Source organism: Melopsittacus undulatus, chromosome 3 (genome assembly GCF_012275295.1).
Source record: "Melopsittacus undulatus isolate bMelUnd1 chromosome 3, bMelUnd1.mat.Z, whole genome shotgun sequence".
Classification (NCBI taxonomy): Eukaryota; Metazoa; Chordata; class Aves; order Psittaciformes; family Psittaculidae; genus Melopsittacus; species Melopsittacus undulatus.
Genome location: NC_047529.1, coordinates 103,369,759 through 103,388,364, shown reverse-complemented (window position 1 = coordinate 103,388,364; position 18,606 = coordinate 103,369,759). Strand labels below are relative to the sequence as shown.

Here is an 18,606-nt window from a genome sequence, read left to right as displayed (position 1 = left end):
TCCAGTGGTAGGACAAGGGACAATGGGTGTAAACTGGAGTATAGGAGGTTCCACGTTAACATCAGGAAGAACTTCTTTACTGTAAGAGTGACAGAGCATTGGAACAGGTTGCCCAGGGGGGTTGTGGAGTCTCCTACATTGGAGATATTCAAGGCCTGCCTGGACAAGTTCCTGTGTGATGTACTCTAGGTTACCCTGCTCTTGCAGGGGGGTTGGACTAGATGATCTTTTGAGGTCCCTTCCAACCCTTGGGATTCTGTGATTCTGTGGTCCTCCTTGGAGTGGTGGTGGTGCTGCCAGGGCTGCACAATTGAAGAGGACTGGCCTTTTCTGTAGTGTTTGCATAGAAAGGATGGGCCTTAAACTTAAGTGCTTGCTGGATTATTCCTAATTTAATGACTGAATAGGTGGGAATGCTTTGCAGTAGGAGACAGAGAAAGGAGGGCATAGGCTTGCTGTCCATTGGATTTTGTGGTCAGACAGTCTATGCACATCTTAATGTTAACATTACAGTTTTATTTTTTGGTTTGCTTTTAGTGGTGAATGAGATCCAGACTGTTAGCAGTGTGTAAAAATGGGATATATGAGTTCATGGCTCTGTAGACAAAGACTGAAAAACTATTCCAGGCAATGATTTTGATTCTGCTCCTGTTTAAGGCTGTGTCATTGTCCGCTGAGGATAAGGTTACTGTGCTATCCTATGCAAGGCAGATTTGCTATCCTGAATTGACCATTCCAGCAGGACAGTATTTCTAGGCTGAAAGTGTCATGGGAAGGCATAAAGTAATGCTTAAAATGAAGCACTGAGGCTGCCATCCATCCTCTTTTCAGCATCAGCCTTTGAGCTGAGCAAATTCACAAATGGTAATGGCAGCAGTGCAAGGGGAGAAACCATCACTCTCTATTCTGGGAGTACATCCCTTGAGCTTACTTCAAAACCAAAACAAAGTAAAAATACATGCAAACCATTTGCTCTTCAAGAAGTATCTGCAGGAACCAGGGATAAAAATCATCCCTGGAAGGAATGGGTTAGCAGTCTCCAGAGAACATGATGAACTGCAGGCAAGGAAATCCCTCCATCCTTGTTTCATTTCAAATTGTGGTGAGGATTGTAAATAATTAAATCTTGGGGTTTAGTGGGAAAATAGTAGAGGGTGATGGAAACTGCTGGTTTTCTGATCAAGAAAAGAAATCAAGTGCTTTGTAGCCTTGCTGTCACAAAAGCCCACCCTGATGATGCAGCTGATTAGAAAGTGGAGCCATTGTTTTTTTATGATGTATGTTAGAATGCATTTGTACCTTCGGAGAGCCTCTATGTAGCAGTTCAGGGGCAGTAATTTAATGTTGTGTGCTCTCTTCCTCCCGTCCCCATCCCGAAAAGGGGGATGCAAATTTTAGGCTTTTAAAAGTTCTGTTTTGAAAATCTAATAGATAACTGTCCTCATAAAAACTATTAATACAGACTACATCCAATTGTAAAGCTAATTTTAATCATGTTTTGTGCCAACATGATTTCTGATGCCAGATTTTTATGCTAAGCATGAACTTCAATTTGAGCTCTCTTCTTTAACCCAGAGTTCATAATTTTACATTTGTCTGTATAGGGTTTTTTGGCTATGGCAGTTTGAACGCTTCCACTTTCAAGGATCTAAGCCATAAATGTTTATTAAAAGAATCTATAATGAAATCAGTTTTGTTATTTTTTTAATGGCTGCCTTGAGTATGTTGGATGACTGAGCACACGTTGTTAATCATTAAGTACTCGTGTTACAAAAAGTGTTTGATAGTATTGCCATCTAGGGGCTGAACTAAATTCTCCATACTGAAATAAACTGTAATTGAACAGGTGCTGCTATTGACAATATACATATGTTTTTGCTTTATAGCCCACATGCTTTCCATGTTTCTTATGACAAAAGATATCTCTAAATGTCCCAGAGCAGCCAGAGCTTTTTCATATATAATCTGTTTGAGGTGATTGCTATTTGCATTTGAGCTTATGCTTTTTTGGCAGTGATGACTGGGAATTCCTAACAAAGAATTACACTTTTTTGCATTATTAATCTTGCTAGTGTTTGTCCTGTTTAACAGAAAAAGGAATCATTTGTCAGAAAAGTATGTTTAAAATCTGTACTTGTGGCATCTTCAGATTTAATATTCATAGTGGTCATTCAAATGCTGTGCAATATTTATCTAAAAGACTAACTCGTTGTGAGGAAATAACTATTTAAATATTTATGCTCTTAACTTTTAATATTTAAAAAATAAATTAATATTTCTTTAAAATTTGTTTCTGAGTCTGATAGCTTAACAAATGTTTAAATATTAAACAATTGGAAATGTTAGCATTTAACAACTTAATATAACTTACTGAAACAGAAATTGACTTGAGCTGTTGCTGCAGGAACCTGCATTCCTGTACTCCCTTTCTTGAGAGCTATATAATTAATGCAAAAGCATCATTAAACCTGAGATTAAATATAGCAGTGATCACCTGAACTGCTTTCTTCATCACTCCTCCAATGAGACAAACATGAACAGTCTCCTCCTGAAACGTGTTACTCCTGTTCTTTGCTGGACAAGGTGTCTGTCATGGCAGTGATAATAGTGAATAACAGTACTCTTCCATCGCCTTCCTGCCTAGATTGGAAGGCTTGTTTTGATATAGGGCTCGTTTTGCCTCATATCCGAGTTGTTTCAGGTCTGTGTCAGACGCTATTTGGGGTTAGCTGGATAAATCAGGCATGAGCTGCAATTGAAGTACCGCCTTCTGGCCATGGCTGATGTCCCTCAGTCTGCATCCTCACACATGCCCTTGTGCTGGGCTGTGGTCTGGCATAGTGGAAGCGCCCTGGCAGAGCCTGGTGGGATACATGGATAGCCGTACTCCTCCAGTCTCCTCCCTGGCACCCAGAAGTGTCTCACCCACTTTGCTTGCATCCCCATCAGTAGTGTGGCTGCTTCCTCCAACGAGGAGAAACAGGAAGGGTGCTTTGTAAGGCAGCAGGTTGCTGCACAATTGTCTTACCTCATGACACTATCTCATCTGACATCTTTACAAGGCTGGAACATAGGATCCATCTTATTCCCTCCCTCTCCCCTTCTTAAAAAGAAAGGGGTTTATTTTCAGGAAGGAAATGAAACTCTGCTCTTGGAAACACTGTTGTCTGTACAGATTACAATGCTCTAAGTAGCTAGAACAAGACAGCATGGCTATAGAATGTCATGCCTACACACAAGATGTGTAAGGATTCTGTAGGGGCAGGAATCACTCATATATCACAGGTTTATACATTGCATACTTTGGAGTACTGGGCACTCCCATCTGAGTGTTAAGCAACACTCAGACATGTGCTGAATGAACTGTAAGTTGTTTGCTAGCTGAGATTTGGACTCCCCAGGAGTCAGCTGCAAAGGCTCTACCATAATGACAGATAATTTTTTTAAAGCCTAAGAGTTCATTTTTGAGGTTCAGTTATGAAAACCCACCATAAAAGTATAAAAAATCCCAGTAATCAGGTGGGGTGTTCTGCAGGGTGGTCAGAAGCAACCCAGAGCTGAGACCTCATTTTCCAAGTGGCATGAACAACAGATACTGATGATTTTTTTAACTAACCCAAACGTTTGTATTCTTACTTCAGGGAACAAAGCATCAGGCTCATTTATTTGGATTGAAACCTTTCACAACATATCATGTTCGTGTCGTAGCTGTAAACAGCGCCGGGCAGGTTTCAAGCCCCTGGACATCTGTACGCACGTTGGAAGCTTCACCTGGTGGCCTGAGCAACTTCACTGTGGAAAAGAAAGAAAATGGCAGGGCTCTATTGCTCAAATGGTCAGAGCCCTCCCAGCCCAATGGTGTGATTAAGGTAATCTTCATCTTGACACTTGATCAGAAAATGTTGGATATCAAATTAAAACATTTTGTGCTGAAAATTACTCAATCCAAAGCATTATACTTTAAAATAAGACAGAAGTCCTATGTAAGCACAAGGTCCTCTATGAGCGCTCTCTGCTTGTGGTTATATTAAATGAGTATTAGCATTCATGTGCTACCCCATGACTGTGAACCAGATTGTTCCTTTAATGTATAGAAAACTATGCACAAGATCTTGGCATACATCATACATGCACTGAAATGGATTTCTAGAAAATCTGGGTTTGACAGAATGTTGTTCTGAAATCTGGGACTTCTTTTAGCTCACTGGTTTCAACTGAATGTAAACATTTACCTGCAATATTTGCAACTAGAGGGGTTCATTCTGAGGGTCTTAAGAGATTTTCTCTAGAGTTAGGCTGCAGGAAGCTTTGTGCTGGCCCATGAGAGCCTCACAATGAAACTTGGTAACAAACAAATATAATGAAAACTGTCACTAAGTGATTTATTACTGCATCCAAAATGAAACATCACAAAAACAGGATCAAAACATTCCTTTTGTGTCAGTGATCTGGCTGTGTGCTGAGTGTCACTAGGAAGGAAGGGAGTTTCTGAATCACTGGTTAATAGTTCTTATCCTATTGCAAAGGTTAAGGTGCCTCATCTACTAGTTATTGACTAAAAATTGTTGATTTATATTTTTTTTTCTCATTTATCTTGCTTTCTGTCCCTTATTCCCTCCCTGCCTTTTTATTTTTAACCTTTTTCTTTCTTTTTCACCAGACCTACAATATTTTCAGTGATGACAACCTGGAGTACAGTGGTTTATCTCGACAGTTCCTCTTCAGGCGCCTTGAGCCCTATACTCTCTATACACTCATGCTGGAGGTTTGCAACACAGCAGGCTGCACCCGTTCTCCACCCCAGCCCATCCGAACAGATGAAGCACCTCCAGCATCTCAGATGGCACCTGTAATCCAGGCAGTGAACGCTACCAACATTGAACTGAGCTGGTTGCAGCCAATTAATCCAAATGGGAAAATAATTCGTTATGAAGTTATTCACAAATGCACAAAAGAAAATGCTGCAGGGTACAGAGCAACAACAGAAGAAGATGAAATTGTTTTCACAGAATATAACACTGAAAGTAAGACATTTATATATAATGATAAAGGTTTACAGCCATGGACAAAGTATGAATATAAAATACGCGCCTGGAATGCAGCGGGCTACACTGACAGCTCCTGGACAGCGGCAAAGACTAGTCAAACTGCCCCAAAAGGTCTTGCTGCCCCGACGTTATCCTTGGCATCAATTAACCCCCACAAAGTGCTCATCTCATGGGCCTCCCCAGAACAGCCCAATGGTATTCTTCAGTCATACAGGCTGCTGAAGAATGATGTTCTCTATCCTTTCAGCTTTGATGCTGCTACTTTCAACTATACGGATGAAGACTTACTGCCCTATTCAATGTACAGCTACATGATAGTTGCCTGTACAATGGGAGGCTGCTCTACCAGTGAATCAGCTACAATACAGACACCGGAAGCAGCTCCTGCCTTAGTGGACCCACCATCTCTGCGGGCTGTCAGTGCCACTCAGATAAATGCATCTTGGGCACCTCCCCAAATACAAAATGGAGATATTACCAAGTATGTATTGAAATTAAACAACGAGGAATATTATTCTGGCAGTAGTTTGCATATGTTGGTTTCTAATCTACAGCCTTACACGCAGTATGATTTTGCATTGGTTGCCTGTACCGCAGGAGGCTGCACATCCAGTGTATCCCAGTCAGTGATGACAATGGAGGCACCACCACTAAATATGGAAGCTCCCAGGCTGCTTGCCATGGGCTCAGAGTCAATTGAAATAACATGGAAACTTCCAGCTAACCCCAATGGTAAAATCACAAGCTATGATCTAAGGAGGGATGGTGTACTTGTTTACTCAGGTCTGGAAACTCGGTACCTCGATTTCACCCTACTTCCAGGCATGGGGTACAGTTACACTGTCACTGCAAATAACAGTCAAGGGAGTGTGACCAGCCCGTCAGCTCAGATAAAAACCAACCCCTCTGCTCCATCTGGGATGTTGCCTCCTAGGTTGCAGGCATGGTCCTCAAAGGAGATTTTGGTGGCCTGGGATCCTCCCATCAAAGTAAATGGTGACATTAGAAATTACACAATCTCGATCCACAAGCCTGCTGAAACAGGCAAGAAAACTGTTGACTTAAGTGCATCTGATGTTTCCTTTCTGAGGCGTTCGTACATAGTGACAGAGCTACAACCATACAGTAGGTAAGTCTGGAAGATCTCAGTTATTGAATAAATGCTGCAGGGTAATTCAGTGGACTGGCAGGCAGCTAAACCACCTTGTTTAAAAAGATAGTCAGGACAATGGGGTTTTGTTTCCTAAAAAGCACATAATAAAACCAGGATATTTCTGTCAATTTATTGTAATACCAACTATATATCGTCTCGTTGAAGTGCATAGGGTTGATTTAGATCGTAATTAATACGAGAGGTAATTCAGCACTCTGTTACAGACTCCGAAACCTGCAATCTTGTACTTGTGTATCTTGCAAGATGTCTGCGTTCAATAGTAAACAGGGCTTTAGCTGACAAAGTTCAGTGTGGGGACACCAAAGGCCTGTTGCTAGCCCATTCACAGTGTAGCTGAGCTAAGATTAATGGAGTGACACCGTGACTCTCACTCCATTGAGCTGAAAACAAGCAGCTTGTGCTTAAGTGAAAGCTAAACCCTGAAAGAAGGTACCGGACTCTGCTACAGAAAGAACACAGTGTATACTGAAGTACATCTTTTTATCATCTTCTGCACTCATTCTTATTTACCTGATTTTTCCTTATGTATTTGTGTAGGCATAATTTGCGTGTTGCATGGTTGATAAATCTGTGTACTATTTACATATAACTAATAAGAGTGAAGTATAATAAAGACCTATAGCTCTTGAACGATACCCAAATAATCTCCTCCAATGAATCATCATTTGATTAATATAAAAATCAAAATCATTTTGATCACAACTCCTGCAGATGGTATCTCTGCTGTGAGAAAAACAAGCAAGCAAATGAAAAACGATGTTTTTCATCCTACTTGATTTCATGTGAAGTCAAAAAGAGTGTTCTTGTTTTTTGCTAATCAAGGCACAGCCTATAATCTGTGCATTCATACAATTTATTTTCTTACTAAAATGCCAAAGATCAAGAGAAATTAAGAAATCCTCCAGATCTCACACACATCCTACATTTGTATTTGCAGTGTTTTAATCACATCGTTCCTGATTTATGTTCCCAAAGGTATGAAGTACAGCTCCAAGCTTGCACAGAGCTGGGTTGTGCCTCCAGTGAGTGGACATCGGTGCAGACACTGGAGGCACCCCCAGCACAGCAGCCTGCCCCTCTCATAGAAGTACAGACCACAGCTGGAGGCTTCCAGATGACTTCTTCAGTCCTGTGGACTGGTCCACAGCAGCCAAATGGGAAGATTTTATACTATGAACTGTACAGAAGACGAACAACTCAAGCCCATATAAATTTAGACCTTGCACTTGTTTACAATGGTTCTTCAAACTCCTTCAGAGATGACAAGTTGCTGCCTTACACGGAATATGAATATCAGGTGGGAACTGAAGCCATTTAGCAGCTCTGATTATGATTTCAGTACACTTTGAGAACCTTACTTTACACTTACAATGGACATATGCATCTCATTTCTAATGTTAATAGTATTGTGAAACCGGAATGACTGTTTTTAATGTCTTTTAAACAGTTGAGAAGCTGAAAATAATTTTGTGCAAGCAATACATTCATTCAGCGTTCATTTTCCTTTAGCTTACCATAAGTGCCTGTATTTCTTGCATGTTAAATGTTTATGTATTTTCCAGAGCTTTATGTGAGTAGTGTGAAATTCTGGTTCTTTGGAGGTAGCTTCATTTCATTAGTTTGTCTTTCTTTTTCCATCCTCCCCCAGTCTAATAGGAATTCATTTTTACTTTGTTATCTAAAGAAGTTTACATCATGAGGGACTGCAGTTGTTTTCTCTTTCAATCGGATGTTAGGATCACAAGCAGTTTTTGTGGGTGGTTCAAAAGTGAATTTGCTGTTGATGGTTGGTGTTACTTCTCATGCACATTGGTATTTTACTATTGTTTTTCTTATGAGGCTACTATAAACCAAGGAGATCAGTTCTGCCATTCTTTTACCTGCAACTGCTTCTTATGTCAAAGTTACATGTTTTTCACCATTTTTATATCATACACTACTATGTACAAATATTAAGATTTCAAGTTCTTTCTCCCAGCTTTCTGTAATGCCCGTGTAGGGCCCATCTGTTGGCCACAACAGTGTGAAGTCTGCTCTCCATTTACTGTAGTTTCCTTACAGCAGAACTATCTTTAGACCAGATCTTCCTACTTTAGACATGATCTATGAAGAATGTGAATACAAGCACAGACAGGATTGAGGAGATAGCAAACATTTCAGCAGACCTAAGCTCTTCTTATTAGTTAAGAATCTTTCTTAGATAAAGAAAAACATCCCAAGTTTGAAGTTGTAGGCTGTGAGATTGTATTGGCTGGGCAATATTCTCAGTTGCACCAACTTTCAGTTATCTCAGTCAGATGGTGTGTGTTTTGGGAACTAATACCACAGAGACTTTCTGGAGAAAAAGTTTGTAACTAGATATTGACTAGTTTCATGTGGTTTGTCATGCTGTACTCAAGAATTTGCTTTTTATCTTGGATCTACTCCATAAACAGGCTGAGCTGTTGATGGGCACCCTAAATAATTTTGGGTATATTTTGGTTTGGTTTGGTTTTCTTTTTCCTGGTGGCTATTTATTTCACCATGAGAGATTTTTGCATGCACGTGTTTTGTCTTCTTCTTATGTCACTTACAGCAGCCCTCTGGGATCTATTGTGAGCCACTCCATTGTTGACAATTTATATCGCCTGTGAGACAAGTTATTTGTAAGTATAGGGCTTGGCTTTTGCTATTATGCTGATGAAACCCAGATTTATATTTCACTTAAACTGGATATTGATTCTGCTGTCTCTGCGTCTGAGGCTTGTTTGCAGGACATAAAACTTTAAATGCAACTGAATTTCCTCCAGCAGAATGCAGATGAAATACAAATGCTGTGATGGGACTCTCTCCAGTGTTTTTGGAGATACTGAGTTTAGTTCAATGAACCCTGATCTGTGGATCTGAAGACAGGATTTTGGAGTTTAGGTGTTTTGAGGGTGTTTTTTTCTGGAAACCTTAGCTGAATATTTGGGGCTTGTAAGATGAGATGCAAAAGTTGCACTTTCAGAAATAATGAAGTGACTTTGGAAATTCATGCTGGTCAATGGAACTATGCCCCCTAAATACTTAGGTCAGTATTCTTCAAGGAAGCACTTTTATTCTTTAGGGGCCAGACTCATGAGTTTGTTAGCAGCTGGTGGGTTTCAGTGTGTTTTTAAGGTGCTTACTGTCCCACACTCACAGATAATTACTTAGATCTTTTTCTATTCATAGATGTAGATATTTGCATTTTCTAGAGCATCTGGCCTTTTGGATATTTGCTGGAATGCTGCCTGAGATCCTCAGCTGTATTGAACTGATGTAATTGCATGATTTCCTGGAAAAAAAAACACCTGACTTTATAATTCATGAGGTCTAATGTGTTTGTGAGTGTAATCTTCTGATTTCTGGAATATATGTGAAACAGTGTAGGCCCTCCTCAGGAATTATTGAGGATGGTATAGCAACCTATACAAACAGACCTGTTTTTCCAGCTAAGTAAAGGCGCCTTTGAACAGCAGCTTGTGACAGTTAGTGCTGTTCTGCAAAGCAGAGCACTCAGTGTGATTTCCAGCCAAGTGCAGTGTCACTCCCCTGCAATTGTGCTTAATAGTGTACTTTAGGTAGCTTCTTTAGATTAATGTCTTTATGTCTTCATGTCTTCCTGGTCTAGGACACATCCTTATTTCCATTTGGCAGGCACAGAATATGTAAAAGAAAGAAAAAAAGTAGGATTGTCCCTGTTCAGAAAGTTTTATGGCTTCCTGCAAAGGTTTATTCTCTGGGAGGACTATCTGGTGCACAAGACAGCCACTGTGGGAGGCACAGCATCCCTCTTGCTTGTAAAGCATGCTTCTCACACTTCAGTTGCTGCAGCCAAGTGAAGGGTCTAGGAAATATCCCAAAATATAGCAGGAAAAATATGTTCTAAATCTTCTATATTGGACTCTCAAGGAGAAAATTAGTTATATTCTGGCTTTGGAGAGATAAAAGAGGTGCAAAGTCATGATAATTAAGGAAAGGTCAACTACATGGAGAGCAGAATATGCCAGCACTCTTTGGTCACTTTTCAGAGATGACAAGAATGACACTTGGTTTATCAGCCTGTGAAATCACTGGTGAACTCCAGTTTGTGCTTTAGTTACTGACAACCGACTTCTGCAGCTTAAAACACAGAGAAACTGGTTTTCTGACTGACCAGTGATAGTTAGTCACCCATTTGTAAGATCCCTCATATCTGGCTCCTTTTCATCATTTTAATTTACCATTTCTTCTTGTGTCCCTGACAGAAAGATGCACTACAAAGTAGTGACATAAAATAAAATGTTGCACTCCCTGCTTGTTATCCCTTCTTCATCTTGTTTGGAAGAGTGTTTTCTCCTGCAAGATTTGTTATGCTCCCTGCTTCCAAGTAAAGGGAGATTCCCATACTACACCTGCATTAGGCTACTGAGCTTGACCTCAGATTCTGAGAAGTAAAGCAGACAGAACCACATTGTTCACTGATATATTGACAATACCCACTCTAAATACCCTTTTGCAGAATGAGATGCTTCCTTTCTCCTGGTAGAGGATACACAGTAGGGAGAAGGGCCTTTGAAACCATGTGATTTTGTTCATTAAGCCCCACTTCAGGCACTGTATTTCTGTTGTGAATACCATCCTAAATTCAGGTGCATAAATGTTACAAACAACCAACATTAAACAAACATCAAAGAAGAAAACTTGATTTTTTTGTTCATTTAACTCAATATGTCTGGATTTGTTTGTTTCCAAAATTACTCGTGAGATTGCTGCAACACTACTCTTGCAAGGCCCTTCTTGATAAATTGTGATTCTGACATATTCAAAACCATGGCAAGCTATCCCTTAAAAAGACATTAGTGTGAATACCAGGGGAAAATACTCTCCAGGGCTGTAGATGACTTGATATGATTTCCCTTATTGTATCTTTTTATTTATGAAGCATAATTTCTGACTGCTGAAAACTGAAATGAGTGATGACTAACTACAGCCAGAGTAATAAATCAGAAGAGGAGAAAGAAGTGGTGATTTTGATCGAATCTATTGAATTAGCTGTTGCCCTTAGCCATTACAGGTATTGGAAAGACCTTTTAATATCTGCTTATCTCTCTCATGGGAGCTTGGTAACTATCTCATATACCCATAGGAACAAATTATTTCATTTTCTTCCTTTTAGAGTTAAACCTGTTTACATCTTTTATTAATCACTGGTGTTATACTATGTTACATGAAATGAGCTTCCTTTAGAATTTGCTCATTTTGTTTACATCCCAAAGTGTTTGCCTGTTGTCTTTCCCTTCCCCAGAATGGGTTTAGTAGTTTTATTATGAGCATTTGATGAGTGGAGATGAATAGCAATGTCAAGAAGCTCAAATTATCTCAGTGCTAGAAGCCTGGACCTAAAATCTATCCTATTATAGGTTTATGTCCTCCCTAAGGATGCTAATAATGTTGAGGAGGGAAAAGTATGGATCTGAGGATAGGCAGTCAGAAAGCACACATTTGTTCACTACCTTTTTGTACCTGTGGCTATGAGTATACTTTCTTCCCTTTGCCTTTTTGCTCTGTCCCCCATAGACTGCAACCACTTCTGAAACTTTCTACTTTGCTAATACCTGCCTGACACTGATGTGAATACATTATCCTAATGCTGAATGCTAGATTTTGGTGAACAAGCTTTGTGCTCTGAGCTGTGCTGATGTTGCATAAATAACTCCAAATTACTTGTGCTGCAAGCCGGTCATTTCTGATGAGAAGGAAGACTTGTGAAGGGTGCTGATGGTAAGAGGGAACTGCTCTGGTTTCCACCAATTTTAACCAGCCAAGGTTATGGTCTCTTCAGTTTTCTTGCAGACTGCTGATTGATCACATCTGAGAGTTGGGTTCCGTGTTTCTTAACTTACCATTGTCGTATCTTATATACCCCTAAAATATCTTTCTATCTTGGAAAAGAATTATACTGTGAAAACTCTGCATGTAGGGTTAGAAACTGAACAAATCTGAGTCAAGAAATCCAAAGCAAAGTCTCAAAGTAGTGCTGGGTCTTTGCAACCTCCATGAAATAACTAAAAAGAAGAGAGTGGTACAAAGTTTCCTCTGCTGCTGTTTGTCTCTCCTGGCATGTGCCAAGTAGTGCGCCAAAAATCCTTCTAGCAAAGACCAGCATTGACATAGATGTGTGTGGCCCATGGGTGCCCTAAGGTCAGAGACCAAAGTCAATATATGACTCCTACACACAGGAGTAAGGACTTACATGAAAGTCTTGCTCTGACCTTGAAGTTTTCCAGAACCTATGGCAGTACTTAACTGTCCTACAGCTCTTAGCAGTGCTCAAAGCCAAAGGAAGGTAGTGATTGATGAATAAGACCATCTACCCTTCTGCCTTGCCTTTATTTTGGCAGCTTCTTCATCATCCCTTTTTCATCATGGCGAGGCCACAGTGCCCACCATCACTTTTCTTCTCCTCTGCTGCAGTGTTGAAGGAGCTGTGGAATCCTATACCTGGCTGTTTCCCTCACTTCCCATTAGTACGTCTTACATGGAATAAATACCTTCACATACTGTCTCAATTTGATAAAAGCAAATGTCTTTTTCAGTTTAAAACATAGCTTCATCAGTGAGAATCTGGGTTTCAAGAGCATTACAGCACATGAACCTGTGTGGTTCAGGAATGGAGCAAGTCATGTAATAGGCTTCCTCAATTGTCAGCATCTACAATACCATAATATGTTTTAATCTATGCCTGCGGGCTGTTGTGTTTTTGTTGCCCCTTCTGGGGGGAGTTTTTGCTCAGCTTTACTAAGTTGGACCAGGCTGGGCTTACTGTGATGAGGCTGTGGCGATCTTCTCAGCACTCCCCTTCCTACTCCTCATAGGTTTTTCCCCCTCTTCCTGTGCCAATGAACCTTGAGGTTATCCTGTATTCATTTTGAGCAATGGCTGATTTTCCAGAAGCAGATTCCTGGATTATTCCAGGAGCAGAAATCTGTGAAGGCTCATTTATGATGGAAAAAACCCCAAGCCTAGTTGCCTGTAACTTGTGTTCTTCAGTCCCCTGAATATATGGAGAAGTTTCCCATCCTCTCTGGCTCCACTTCAGAGTGCATCCTGGGCCTGGGGCCAGCAGATCGATAAAGTGTTTAAATAGTAACTGATGTAGCTGATTTCAGGACCCTCTTCTGGCTTGCTTGGGACAGTGCAGCCATTAACAGCAGCACATCTTTAGACAGGGTGCTTAAGCCATGCACTATGATGTCAGACTTAATGCTTTTGGAGGCAGTATATTCAGAAAGTCAAGTTATAAGAAACTTTTGTTGGCTTTCTTTGGTCTGTGTTTCGCCATTCAGGCCATCCTTGAGATGTGATAGCTTCTTGTGCGTGCTCTTCTTACACTGCAAGCAGCAGGTACAAGCTGCCTATGAAGCTGTTTACACTTCCATATGACTGCAGTTAGATATTGGTTTTGGTGGTGATTGTACCCACAATTTAGAAGGCATTTTTGTGAACCCAAAAAGCTTTTTACAAAAGTCCAAACTGACATTTCAGTTAACCAGGAAATAGCATTCTTCTGTGACCATTATCATAGAATCATAGAATAGTTAGGATTGGAAAGGACCTCAAGATCATCTAGTTCCAACCCCCCTGCCATTTTGTGGTGATTCTTTGAGGGACCATAACCAAGCCTCTGATTTTAACAGTTACTCCTCACTGTGGCTTCTGTTGCCATGCTCTCCTATTTCTTCATGCAAAGAAAGGGCTAAACATCAGTTTTTCCATTTTCAGTCAGTTCTGGGCCACTTACTGCTCTAAGTCTCCAAACACTGACCAGGATTTACTTGGATTGCAGTTCTCAAAGGGAAATATTTTTATTCCTATACATTCTTTTACAGATGGTTGAGCAGAAGGAGAAGGAGTTGAGGTAATCCATCTTAGGCCAACGTAAATCCAGAGTTTAGATACTCAGAATTTGTCTTTCTGTCAGACCCACACACATGCATCCATGACTTTGGTCTTTTATCAGGAGAGATAGGCATGTTGTGTCTGGGGAAGTACCATAGTTTCAGCTCACTCCTACATCCCTAAGGAAGGGCAGGACTGGGGAACCACATCCACTCCCGCTTGCTTGTGCTCTGCCCAGTCAACATTTATTTCCTTGTGTGCATGTGGAACACCTCCGAAGGGAGCACCGGGAGCACCCCAAGTACAAGGATGGGTCATTCCATGCCCACTTGGGCATTCCCACTCTAGAGGGAGTGGCAGGCTTGACTACCTCCACTGGAACATGTGATTAAACCTATATTACTTGACTCCTGAAGGAGTCATTTAATCACTTATGAAAGAGGATGAGCATCCCTTTTTCCTGTGTTCAAATACAGTGTTTTGAAAGAAACAGCCCTTGTTTGCTGAAATAAAGCTTATTTTCTGAAAGACAAAGTATAAGCACAGGTGATAGGAGAAGGATTCATGGGGGAATGTTTGGATGTCTCCATCCAACCCTCAGTGAGGCATCTGCTTCCTGAGTAAGTTGCATCTCTCTACCCTCCAAAATTCTTGGGGGGTCCCATTCTGAGGCTGAATTCCTGTGATACACCAGAAACCTTTGTTGTAAGCCATTGCCTTCAGTTTTGCTGTGGACATCTTGCTTGCAGGTCAAGTCCAACACTGTTATGCTCCATGCTCATTAAGGCCACAGTTTGGATATAACTAACTGAAGTATTGGAGCTCAGGTCAGTTCTGAGTCAATGCCAGAGCTGCTCTTTCCATATGTAGCTTATTCTTTCCACAAAGAAATACGCCCCTTGAAATGAATGGCTGTGGGTATATCTTTGTAGCGGCTGGAACTGAACCGAGATAGAAGGTTTGACCTGCTGCATTAAAATGAACAGAGTTTGTCTTTATGAAAAGTTCACAATGGAGATATATTACTGATTTCACTGAAAATGAAAATCCTTTGCCCTCGCAGGGCATCATCTATATTTAAATAGTGTTTCACTGGGCAGTGCTGCTGGGATCAGACAGGAACTTTGGGTTTTTAATTGGCAGAACCACAGTATGAAAAGGCACTGTGGTGCTTTTTGGCCTTTTTGCTTCCCCAGGCTCCTTGTGAATCTTCCTGTGGTCTTGGAACTTAACACTGAAAGCTGGAAGGACTCCAGGGACAGTTTTGAAGTTCTTTTATTTCTAAATCTCCTGTTTTTCATTAAGGCATAGTCCCAAGACCTCTGCCCAGAGTAGATCACATAAGAATGTGTTTTACTGTAGTTAGATCTGCTCAACATGAAAGCTTACTAAGGAATACTTATACTAAAAATCACTCAGACAGTCCTCTTGTATTGCCATTTAGATCTATCATTCTGATTGATCACTATGTGGTTGGCTAATATTGAGCCTAATTTAACCCTATACACTCATGCATCCATCTATTCTGTCTATTGTACCTGACATCCTACAAATGACTTACTCATGCAAATAGCGACCTAAGGCAACCTTTTATGATATTCGTGTTTAATTATACAAATGCTTTTTGATAAATAAGATTATACATCCTTCCATATGTTTACTCACTCTTTGATGAAAGCAAAATTTAATTTTCATGCAGATTTGTTGGAGAGTGTGTTTAATAAGTGCTGAGTTTTATGTAGTCTGCAGATCACTCTGGTTTTGGGTAGCTGACAAAATCAGTAGGCATAGTTCATACAGACACGTGGGGTTTAATCAGGCCTAATTCAAGCTGCTCAATTTTAAACTGTTGGAACTGAAGCTGTTGCCTTTGTGCTCATGCAGTAAGCAAATGTTGTGAAAGTAAATCAGAGCTGCTGATTTAAGTATATATTTCAGTGGACTTTATTTATATTGCAGGTTACTGAAAATGTTGCCAGGTGACTGATACTTTAATGATTTTAAAAGAGGGATGTTCCTGTAAAACTTCCCAGTTTTAAAGAGTAACCAGAGTTTGGCTTGTGTGACTCAGTCAAGGTGGAGATAACTTTTCACACAATGCTAGGCTGAATTCACTAGGGCTGCTTGCATACATGAAGAAAGTGTGTAGAAGGGAGAAACAAGCAGGACTGGATATCAGTATTTTTGTTCAGATGTCCTCTGAAAACACTTGCGCTGTCGATCACAGCTTCTCAAGGAGTCCTATGAGCATGGTGGCAACATGGAGATCAGATATGAGCACACACTGTGTGCACACATGAGCACACACTGTCTGAGACATGAAATCTGCTTCTTTTCCCTAAACGTATCAGTTCTACTCTTCTGTTAGAGGGTCATTGGGTCAACACTGGTGCTGGGTGGCAGTCAAGGGACGTTCTGCGTGGGAGTTATTGCACTGTGTCTTTTTCATCAGCAGCAGCATCCTTGGCTAACCATAGATGTTTTGTAGGCTCAGGTGCTTAACAGTGTCTCTGGTTTTGTGTCCCAAAGGTCTGGGCAGTGAACTCAGCAGGACGGACACCCAGCGGCTGGTCCCGCTGCCGCACAGGCCCTGCACCTCCAGAGGGTCTGGGAGCTCCCCTCTTTGACACAGTGGCATCCACGGTGGCTGTGGTGAACATCAGGCCCCCTCTCAAGCCAAATGGGGTTATCAGTATCTATAGGCTGTTTTCTAATAATACCAGAGGGACTGATGTGGTGGTGAGTATTGTTAACGCTGCTTCTGTTCTTCCATCTGAGCTTGTATTTTCTAGCTTTGACAATTTTGTCCTCAAAAGCTGCTGCTGTTGATTACAGTTTGTCTTCCTCTCATTAAATGCTCTGCAATGCTCTTTTCTGGCTAAAGTACCACCAGTGCTTTCATTCATCTAAACTTGCTTCTCAAGAAACTAACCTCACCATTAAACACTTCTGACATGGTAATGTGCTGTGACAGTGTGATGGAAATCAGAATTATTGTTCAGGAGTACTGTCCAAACGAAATGCTTCCAAGACAGGTCCCACCATTCCAAATGGTGCAGGTGGTAACTGCAGGATTAGAAAATGATTGTGTGCTTTGGATTTGAAATTGAGAAGAAAGTACTGTACCTGAGCTTCCCTTAAAACTGTTCTTGTTGAGAAGTATTTCATAGTAAAGCACTGAAGAATAGTGCAAGTAGCCAAACAACTTTTTCTGTGTTTGGAGTCTCAGCCTAGACACTCTTAGGTGTCCAGAAATTACAGTCTTAGCTTAGGAAACCTGCAGGGCTTCATTAGAGTTATAAAACAGGGAGATGTGGGGAAAGGTTAGAACTGTGGAAGGTGCCCGGAACAGTTACCACCAAATCAGTTCAAAATACTTACTTGAATACTTTTTTTATATAACACTATCTGTTTTGTAAAAGTAGGTGAACATTTATATAGTATTGCTTCCCTTATCCCACCTAGCTCAGCTTGGAAGTATTAGGGACTCCTTACCATGTGATCAGTCCTGTCTGTGAGCTTAAGCTCCCTACCAATTGAACCTTATGCATTCATTCCACCCAATACAATTGTCTGTGTCTGTGTCTGATTCAGCCAGTTCATCTGGTTGGTGCCTCCATTTCCATCCCCTCAAAGCTGCCATGCTGCTGGCTTGGCTCTGGCTTTGAGCCAGAGTGATTCCCTTTGCTTGCTTGACTCTTTCCTTCCTGTTTTTTGCTGCACTCTGCTAAATCCCATACTGCCAAATGGGAGCAGATGTTGCCCTTCATTGGTGTTTTCTGCATCCTTTTATTTCTTTGGCTTAAAGAGCTATACTTGCAAATGATCGCAGCAATGATGTGAAGTGGCAGTTCCTGTGAGCAGTTTCAGAGTGAGGGCACCATTTCCTTTGCCAGAAGTGCCAGGTCTCCCTTGACGGGTGTAGGAGTTTCCTAACAAACAGGCTTGCCCCGCACCATGGACATTTGAATACAAAGTAGCTAAGGCCCAATTGGAGCTAAACTTGGCAAGGGATGTTAAAGATAATAGGAAGGGATTTTACAGGTATGTAGCGGCTAAAAAACAGACTAAAGACAATGTAGGCCCCCTCCGGAAGCATTCAGGAGAACTGGCTACACAGGATTTGGAGAAGCCTGAGGTTCTGAATGGCTTCTTTACCTCGGTCTTCACTGGCAAAGGCTCTGACCGCAGCACCCAAGCCTTGGAGGGCGGACACAGGGACTGTGAAAACTTAGACCTTGGGCCCACTGTAGGAGAGGATCTGGTTTGAGACCATCTTAAGAACCTGAATGTACACAAGTCCATGGACCCTGATGAAATCCATCCATAGGTCCTGAAGGAGCTGGCGAATGAAGTTCCTAAGCCACTGTCCATCATATTTGAAAAATCATGGCAGTCAGGTGAAGTTCCTGATGACTGGAAAAAGGGAAATATAACCCCCATTTTCAAGAAGGGGAAAATGGATGACCCAGGGAATTACAGACCACTCAGTATCACCTC

General features: G+C 41.1%; 1 protein-coding gene across 1 annotated transcript in view; it reads left to right on the top strand.

The window, feature by feature from the left end:
* Positions 1-18,606, top strand: part of USH2A (usherin) — a 375,630-nt gene that overhangs the window by 336,614 nt on the left and 20,410 nt on the right. Inside the window, exons 61-64 of the mRNA XM_034060823.1 lie at positions 3,642-3,869; positions 4,661-6,177; positions 7,198-7,519; positions 16,636-16,845. Of these exons, the coding sequence (XP_033916714.1) occupies positions 3,642-3,869; positions 4,661-6,177; positions 7,198-7,519; positions 16,636-16,845 (2,277 nt within the window). The remainder of the gene's footprint in view (positions 1-3,641; positions 3,870-4,660; positions 6,178-7,197; positions 7,520-16,635; positions 16,846-18,606) is intronic.